This window comes from Nicotiana sylvestris, chromosome 2 (assembly GCF_000393655.2).
Source record: "Nicotiana sylvestris chromosome 2, ASM39365v2, whole genome shotgun sequence".
Lineage (NCBI taxonomy): Eukaryota > Viridiplantae > Streptophyta > Magnoliopsida > Solanales > Solanaceae > Nicotiana > Nicotiana sylvestris.
The window spans coordinates 17,711,307-17,720,598 of record NC_091058.1 but is presented as its reverse complement, the minus strand read 5'-3'; the positions used below and the strand labels follow the sequence as shown (position 1 = coordinate 17,720,598).

At 39.8% G+C, this 9,292-nt stretch overlaps 1 protein-coding gene across 3 annotated transcripts; it reads left to right on the top strand.

Annotated features, from left to right (window-relative positions):
- Nucleotides 1-5,123: 5,123 nt before the first annotated feature.
- On the top strand, nt 5,124-6,964 carry LOC104231962 (uncharacterized). Of its 3 annotated transcripts, XM_009785048.2 has the most exons (3): nt 5,124-5,382; nt 5,562-5,675; nt 5,975-6,964. In XM_009785048.2, exon 3 carries the CDS (start codon nt 6,011-6,013, stop codon nt 6,665-6,667), a length of 657 nt encoding a protein of 218 aa, XP_009783350.1. In that variant the 5' UTR covers nt 5,124-5,382; nt 5,562-5,675; nt 5,975-6,010; the 3' UTR covers nt 6,668-6,964. The 3 variants fall into 3 exon arrangements, with proteins under 3 accessions (XP_009783350.1, XP_009783349.1, XP_009783348.1); XM_009785047.2 differs by having other exon boundaries at nt 5,124-5,675; XM_009785046.2 differs by lacking the exons at nt 5,124-5,382; nt 5,562-5,675 and having other exon boundaries at nt 5,697-6,964.
- The last annotated feature ends 2,328 nt before the right edge of the window (nt 6,965-9,292 follow it).

Below are 9,292 nucleotides of genomic sequence, written 5' to 3'. Positions count from 1 at the left end.
CTTTCTTTCATGTTTCTTTTATTTTTCTGGATGATACGATCTTAACCCGTCTTTTTGTTTTGCAGATGTACATGTTGGAAATTGAGAGTGCTCGTAGGGCTGACATTAGGACTGAGATTTTCCTGAATGCGTTGGAGAAATATCGGCGCTATTACAATAAGTGCTGTGAGATGCACGAGCGGCTGAGGGAGAGTCCCGGTGCTCGATCCCTTGGAGAGGAATTGGAGAAGAGAGACCAGCAGTTGATGGAGGCCGTTCACAGAAATAGTGTGCTCGTGGAGCAACTTCGTGTGAAGGACGAAGAGCTTGAGTTAGGCAAGGGGGTAGCCGCAGAGTGTGACTATCTGTAGGGGAGACTGAGGTTAATGCAGTCCGAAATGGATCGGAATCTTATCAAGGTCGAGGCGATGAGTGCGGAGTGGATGGGAAAATTGGTCGAGTTGGAGAGAAAGGTTGCTGGGTTGGAGAGCATCGAGAGTGCCTCGTCCTTGGTGACGGCAAGGGCGGTGGCCCTAGAGAACACTATCCGCGTCCTCCAATCCGAGCAGGAATCGAAAATGGCGACAGCCACGCTAAGGGAGGCGAGGCTTGATGAATGCATTTGTGAGATCGATCGAGAAGCATCGATCTTGGGGGATCGAGTTGCCGCTCTGGAGGCCGAAAAGGAGCAACTGTTGGCTCAAATCGAGTCTTCCTCCGCCGCCAATCCCTGCCACTTGCACAAGCTTTGGGTTCATGCTGAAGCCCAGCGGGATATATATAAGAGTTTATGGGAGGCGGGCAATGTTACCGAGGCTGCATATTAAGGAGCATGGGCGAAGGCGCGAGAGGCTCGTGTCAATTATAGATATGACTCAGCGATGCCAAAAGCTGGTGAGGGCGCGGGTGCCGAGAGAGAATTTCTTAGAAATGGTGGTGAAGAGGGTGGCGATGATGACGCTGAGTGAAAAGATAGTTGTCCATGTCTGTTTTCTCTCATTTTTTTAGACTATTGATTCAAGCCATATGTAATCTGCGACTCTTTGTGCAGTGACTTTGTATAAAGAAGAATTTTTCGTTGTTATTTGCCTTGTACCTTTTCTTTGTTTTTGATTTTCGTGACTTTGGTGCGAGGTACATTCCCGTATGGCGAGTCCCGGTCTTTCTTTCCCTTTATATTTTCTGACGGCCCTTGGCCTTAGGAACATTTTGAATTTTCTCTTTGGCGATGGCTCGTAGCCTCGAGGGTGTGATTTTGAACTTTTGTCGAAATATCAACCCGTCGTTGTCCTATCGAGGTCGGATTCTTCTTTTTGGCGAAGTCCCTTGGCTTTAAAGGGTGTTATTTTGAACTTGTCGAAATATTAACCCATCGATGTTCGATCAAGGTCGAACTCTTCTTTTTGGCGAAGACCCTTGGCCTTAAAGGGTGTTATTTCAAACTTGTCGAAATATTAACCCGTCGTCGTTCGATCAAGGTCGAACTCTCCTTTTTGACGAAGGCCCTTGACCTTAAAGGGTGTTATTTTGAACTTGTCGAAATATTAACCTATCGTCGTTCGATCAAGGTCGAACTCTTCTTTTTGGTGAAGGCCCTTGGCCTTAAAAGGTGTTATTTCGAACTTGTCAAAATATTAACCCGTCTTCGTTCGATCAAGGTCAAACTCTTCTCTTAGGCGAAGGCCCTTGGCATTAAAGGGTGTTATTTCGAATTTGTTAAAATATTAACCCGTCGTCGTTCAATAAGGTTGAACTTTTCTTTTTGGCAGAGACCTTTGGCCTTAAAGGATGTTATTTCGAACTTGTCGAAATATTAACCCTTCGTCATTCGATCAAGGTCGAACTCTTCTTTTTTGCGAAGGCCCTTGGCCTTAAGGGTGTTATTTCGATCTTGTCGAAATATTAACCCTTTGTCATTCGGTCAAGGTCAAAATCTTCTCTTTGGCGAAGGTCCTTGGACTTAAAGGGTGTTATTTCGAACTTGTCAAAATATTAACTCGTCGTCGTTCGATCAAGGTCGAACTCTTCTTTTTGGCGAAGGCCCTTTGCCTTAAAGGGTGTTATTTCGAACTTGTCGAGATATTAACCCGTCGTCGTTCGATCAAGGTCAAACTCTTCTCTTTGGCGAAGGCCCTTTGGCTTAAAGGGTGTTATTTCGAACTTGTCAAAATATTAACCCGTCGTCGTTCGATCAAGGTCGAACTCTTCTTTTTGGCGAAGGCCCTTGGCCTTAAAGGGTGTTATTTCGAACTTGTCGAAATAATAACCTGTCGTCGGTAGATCAAGGCCGAACTCTTCACTTTGGCGAAGGCCCTTGGCCTTAAATGGTGTTATTTTGAACTTGTCGAAATATTAACCTGTCGTCGTTCGATCAAGATCGAACTCTGTCGTCATTCTATTAAGGACGAACTCTTCTTTTTGGCGAAGGCCCTTGGCCTTAAAGGGTGTTATTTCGAACTTGTCTAAATATTAACTCTTCGTCATTCGATCAAGGTCGAACTCTTCTCTTTGGTGAAGGCCCTTGGCCTTAAAAGGGTTTTATTTCGAACTTGTCGAAATATTAACTCGTCGTCGCTCGATCAAGGTCGAAATCTTCTCTTTGGTGAAGGTCTTAAAGGGTGTTATTTAGAACTTGTCGAAATATCAACCTGTCGTTGTTCGATCAAGGTCGAACTCTTCTTTTTGGCGAAGGCCCTTGGCCTTAAAGGTTGTTATTTCGAACTTGTCGAATATTAACCCATCGTCGTTCGATCAAGGTCGAACTCTTCTTTTTGGCGAAGGCCCTTGGCCTTAAAGGGTGTTATTTCAAACATGTCAAAATACTAACCCGTTGTCGTTCAATCAAGGTCGCACTCTTCTCTTTGGTGAAGGCCCTTGGCCTTAAAGGGTGATATTTCGAACTTGTCGAAATATTAACCCGTCGTCATTCGATCAAGGTCGAACTCTATCGTCGTTCTATTAAGGACGAACTCTTCTTTTTGGCGAAGGCCCTTGGCCTTAAAGGGTGTTATTTCGAACTTGTCGATATATTAACTCTTCGTCGTTCGATCAAGGTCGAACTCTTCTCTTTGGCGAAGGCCCTTGGCCTTAAAAGGGTTTTATTTCGAACTTGTCGAAATATTAACTCGTCGTCGCTCGATCAAGGTCGAAATCTTCTCTTTGGTGAAGGTCTTAAAGGGTGTTATTTAGAACTTGTCGAAATATCAACCTGTCGTTGTTCGATCAAGGTCGAACTCTTCTTTTTGGCGAAGGCCCTTGGCCTTAAAGGCTGTTATTTCGAACTTGTCGAATATTAACCCGTCGTCATTCGATCAAGGTCGAACTCTTCTTTTTGGCGAAGGCCCTTGGCCTTAAAGGGTGTTGCCTTAAAGGGTGTTATTTCAAACATGTCAAAATACTAACCCGTTGTCGTTCAATCAAGGTCGCACTCTTCTCTTTGGTGAAGGCCCTTGGCCTTAAAGGGTGATATTTCGAACTTGTCGAAATATTAACCTGTCGTCGTTTGATCAAGGTCGAACTCTTCTCTTTGGCGAAGGCCCTTGGCCTTAAAGGGTGTTATTTTGAACTTGTCGAAATATTAACCCGTCGTCGTTCGATCAAGGTCGAACTCTTCTTTTTAGCAAAGGCCCTTTGGCTTAAAGAGTTTTATTTCGAACTTGTCAAAATATTAAACCGTCGTCAGTCCCAGTTTTTGGAGAATCAGGTATCCTCTAGGGGAGTCCTAGTTCGCTTGATAGTGTTTGCATTGGAGAGTGTAATGTCGGAGAGTACGAAACGTTGTTGTTTTGCTTATGTTCGTTTTGTGCACACATTGGAGTTTCCTTGTCTGATTCCTGCTTTCCGCTCTGGAGATGTCATCGGTGGGCGATATTTCGGTTGTCTTGTAGTAGTTTCCCATTCTCTGATTGAGATGTTCCTTTGCTCGCTCGCCCGCGCGGCACTTGTGTTCCTGCTTGAGCAAAGAGCAGAAGGTGAGTCAAAATGATACTTTCCTTACCCCCATCCGATGAATCGGTGAATGAGAGTAAGTTTGTAACGTTGCTCGTTTTATCTGGCATTTCGACGGTTGATGGGGCAATGATTTCTAAACTTGGTGACTGTATTCATCTCTCTTTCCCCTTCTATGCTACACCTTTGCCCTGCGTGGGTTGGGCTTTGTCTTAGCACTCTTTTTGGTGGGTAATTGTGTTTTTTGTCTTTGATTTTGAAGAGACTAGGAAATTTCACTAAGAAATCCCCACAGACGGCACCAAATTATTTGACTCAAAAGATATTGGTACCTTTTTGAATAAATCAATTAAAAAAAATGAAGGGGTAAATCTTAGTCAACCATAATAAACTCCAGATCAATAAACTAATTGGAAAAATAATACATAAGATGAGATAGAGGTAACCAATCTTATTGAAATTTTCCGTTATGGCTCCCATTAATCAATGGTGGAGACCATTTTACATATTTTCTTGGAGAATGCTTCGCTCTTCTTTTCATTTTGATGATTACAGAAGAGAGAACTAGGGAGAGAGAATGAAGTGAAAAACCGCCCCCTTACCGAAGGGTTTCCCCCACTATATATAGTCATGAGACCTTTGCTATATACTTGGTATGACGCTCTTTCACACTATGTCTGCCTTGGTCGTCCCCTGAACGTTGTAATATGGAATAGATCATGTCGTCTTTCGCTGCCTTGCCGCTTGGACGGGATATTGGTCAGCTTGACTGCAAAATGTTATGGATAAATTTAACGTATGTTATTAGAAAAATGTTCTAGGATTTTCCTATTTCCATTTCATAGGTGAGACTTTGCTATCTGTCATATGTGTGGTTAAACAACCCTAACCCTAAAAATAGAGAATATATGTCACGGAAAATGCAAAGTACTAGTAGTAGTAAAAATAAAGCAAGAGAGCATTAAGTACAAAAATTTTATGGATAAATTTCTACGTACTTTACTAACATTTTAGGACTTTCCTATATATCCATTTGATTAGTGCAAAAGTACTTCTGCTATGTCTCATATGTGTGGTTAAATTAGAGAATAGAGATTAAATAACTGCACATGGAAAACCCTATTCAATAGCGCTTATTCTTTGTTTACTTTGGCCGGCGACCACACCAAAACTATATAAAAAACACACCAATTTTTAATCTAATCTAAACCACCAAGAAACTACAAATTCTAATCTACATTAAGCCCCACCACTCTCAATGATTCTTCTTTTTTTTTTCTTCCCTTCGTCTTCTTCTCCTTCCAAATTGTCCTGTCATTTGTTTGTTTCTTCAAAGCTTCATTTGCAGAAGAAGAATAAAACCAGTTCATATATACTTTTATACTACATTACTACTATATATTTCTCCCTTCCATTTCATTCTCCACGAACAAGCAGCTGTCAATGAGATCACAAGTAAAACCCACATTTCATTGTCTTAATTCCCATACTTCACACACCGCCTTTCCCATTCTTCTTTAATAGGATATGCTAATTTATTTATTTTTAACATTCATTCACTGGTGCTAGTTCTTGTTAAGTCACTTTCATCCCTTGTGAAAGTACTGAATCAGAAAGGTGGTGCTGGCCTGCAGGTTCATGTGGTGGCGCCCTTATTGCTTTCAGAATTATTCATCATTCTTGATGTTGCTCACGTGATTTCAGTCCTTTTCTCTACCTCTCATTTATTCTACCTTTGATCTTAATTGGTACGTTGTTCTTTTCAACCCTTTATTTTTCCTTTATATTTATACACATGAATTCAGAATAAATGTGACCTTATTATATTTTGGACTCATAAAACCTGCCTCAAAATACGCCTCTGCTTATACATGTATATTATATATATATGTCCGTGTTGTCTTGTGTGTTCATGCACACTACTTAGCTTTTTTATTTTGCCTGGTGAAAGTGCATAATTAAGTTACGTGTTTTCTTTCATTTTAAGGTGTTTTTGTTTTCTTGAGAAATGAGTGAAACAGGTGAAATCTTTGGGTTTGGGTTGCAGGGAAGGAGAAAGAGAGGGATATTAGAAGCAAGAACAATGGCTGAATTGCTAAGAGAAAGAATGGACGGCAGCGATCGTGTCGTGAGACGACGAAAGAGTCTAACTGAACGGTTAGGATTCTCCGGACCCATTGCATGTTGTGGGTCCACCTTGTGCCTCAGACCAGCTTCGTTAAGTGTGGTTGATGATGATGACGACAGCGAAGAACCACTACAAGCACCGTCGGAGGCGGCGGGAGTGGGAGGCCAAGCGCCGCCGGAAATAGAGTCAGCTTTGGTATGTTTGGCTCATATTCCGGCAGGTTCAGGGATGAACTTGGCGGCGGCGTTAGCGGCGGAGCGTAACTTGAGATCGGCCCAAGATTCAAGCCCAAATCAAATATCAGGCCCAGGACCAAATACAAGCCCGTTGAGACCCAATAACAATGGGCCGGGAACTGGACAAGAAACACCATTTAGGATGTCGTTGATGAGATTATTAGAGGAAACGGACGGCTGCGATGCAAAAGGAGAGGTCAAAGAAGGAGTAGGAAATGATACAATGTGCTGCGTGTGCATGGGAAGGAAAAAAGGGGCAGCGTTCATACCATGTGGACATACATATTGTAGGGTGTGTTCAAGAGAGCTTTGGTTAAATCGAGGGTATTGTCCCCTCTGCAATAGATCCATTATTGAAATTCTCGACATTTACTGAGAAAACTCCAAAGGATTGGTCATGGATTTTTGTGTTAGATTTCTCATCAAAGGGAGCAAATGATTTGATTTTTAATTAAAAGAAAGAAGAAGATTAAGCAAAAGCACATGAAATTGTTGTACCTAGAGGTGTAAGAATTTGTTCCTATTTGTTTTCTGAATCTTTGGTCGAGCACCTATACTAAGCCTTTCTTTCCAGCTTGGTTGTCAACACAAATCTGTCAACTTGGAAGTTGGATCCACCACATTAAATATCACATTTTCTCATTAATCAAATAAGAGATTCTACTTCTTAGCATAGTACTGTGGCAATACATCACCATTTCAACAAAAAGATACATTCATGTTTAAGTAGTTTATGCCCATCAAATGTGGATGCTAGTTTTGTTTGTTGCTTGTGTACAAGTGATTAAGGAATAGAGGAATTGTTAGTCCGGCACAAACATAAAAATTTAGCTTTTTATTTATGTTTGGACCAAATATCCAAAGTTTTACATGTCATCTTGGAATCCGTAAAAAGAGGTTATCTTTGACATGAATGTTTTGGAAGGGAGAAATGTTGTTTGCACCCTAAAAGGAGCTTTCATATTCATAGAGAATAACCCCTTTCTTTTGGATACATCTTTAGTTGTACGCGAACAACGAGCCCATAAACAGTGAGCAAATGAGAAGTGCTGGACTGAAACTATCTTCGATCTGGCCCAATACAAAGTTGGAGCAGATAAATGGGTTTTGTGACAATCTATTCAAAGCTTTCTCAATAGATCCACAGTCACTGATCATTCCAATGTGATTTGGTGCAGAAAGCCCAGCTGGGTGTTAAGAATGATGCAAAATTTGACATAGAAATGACAGCAATGGAACACAAATATCCTGAACTGTCCTAAAATTAAGATATTTAGTTCAAAATTTTCAGTAGAAAATAAATACTAATTAATCCCCACGTAACAGCTCTAAGAATGACTGATTGTGAACTTCATCCAAAATTGACAATAAAGATATCTAACAAAAAGAATTCCAATGACATAGGAATAGTTGTTATGGCGGAATGTGTTTAACCTTTAATAATGACGTATGGTTTAAGTTTCATTCTGCCTTTTTTGTGCATTGGAGGGAAGTTAGAAACATATTGTGTTATAAAATAGAAGTAATTTAGTAAAATGTAAATAAGAAACAGAGATAGAAAGAAAGAGTATTTCACTTCTTTTTGGTGTGTCTTTACAGTGCCATTTACATAGCCTTTTATAGGCATAAAAAGTAAAGATTACTATAGTAAAATAGTGTAAGGGATGGACATAAAGTGAAAATCCATCCACAAACTATTCATACATGGACTTCATCTACATATTATTATTTACAACACCCCCCCTTGGATGGCCATATAAAAAAAATGCATCATTAAGAGCTTAATAGGAAAAAAAACGTGGGAAATACATAATTATTTGTAATACGTATTACTTGCTGCCTCATTAAAAACCTTACCAGGAAAACCCAATGGGACAAAACCTTAGTTAAGGAAAAAAGAGTACATTGTGTATTTTTACTCCCCCTGATTACAATATCACTTAAGGGCTTGGATACGCCGCATGCCAATCTTGTATATTAACTTCTCAAATGTTGAGGTTGGCAATGCCTTAGTAAACAGATCCGCCAAATTATTACTTGAACGAACTTATTGAACATCTATTTCACCATTCTTTTGAAGATCATGAGTGAAGAAGAATTTTGGTGAAATATGTTTTGTTTTGTCTCTTTTAATATATCCACCTTTCAGTTGAGCTATACATGCAGAATTGTATTCATACAATGTTGTTAGAATATTTCCTTTTAAAGAAAGCATGTTGCTTGAATGTGTTGAGTTATTGATCTCAACTAAATGCATTCTCGACTTGTTTCATGAATGGCTATTATATTTGCATGATTTGAAGAAGTAGCAACCATAGTCTGTTTCGTTGAACGCCATAAAATGGTTGTACCTCCATATGTAAGTAAGTAGCCTGTCTGAGATCGAGCTTTATGTGGATCAGATAAATATCCCGCATCTGCATAACCAACTAATGCTGACTTGCATTCATTTGAATAAAATAAACCCATATCAATGGTCTCGCAAGTATCTGAATATATGCTTAATGTCATTCCAGTGTCTTTGTGTTGGTGAATAACTAAATCTTGCTAACAAGCTTACTGAGAAAGCTATATCTGGTCGAGAATTGTTGGCAAGATACATTAACGCCCCAATTGCACTAAGATATGGTATTTCGGCACCAAAAAGCTCTTCATCATTTTCATGAGGTCGGAATGGATCTTTATTTATATCAAGTGATCTTACAATCATTGGGCTATTCAATGGATATGCTTTATCCATATATAATCGCTATACCATCTTTTTGGTGTATGTTGATTGATGGACAAAAATTTCATCTTTCATATACTCAATTTGTAGATCAAGATAAAATCTCGTCTTTCCAAGATCTTTCATTTCAATTTTTTTCTTCAAACAGTCTACTACTTTTGGAAGCTCCCCAGGAGTTCCAATGATATTAAAATCATCAACATACACATCGATTATAATATATTCAGATTCAAACCTTTTTATAAAGACACATGGCCAAATTGAATCATTTTT

Excerpts from the sequence above, each read along its gene's own strand:
- LOC104231962 (XM_009785046.2), top strand. The coding sequence starts at position 5,936 with ATGAGTGAAACAGGTGAAATCTTTGGGTTTGGGTTGCAGGGAAGGAGA.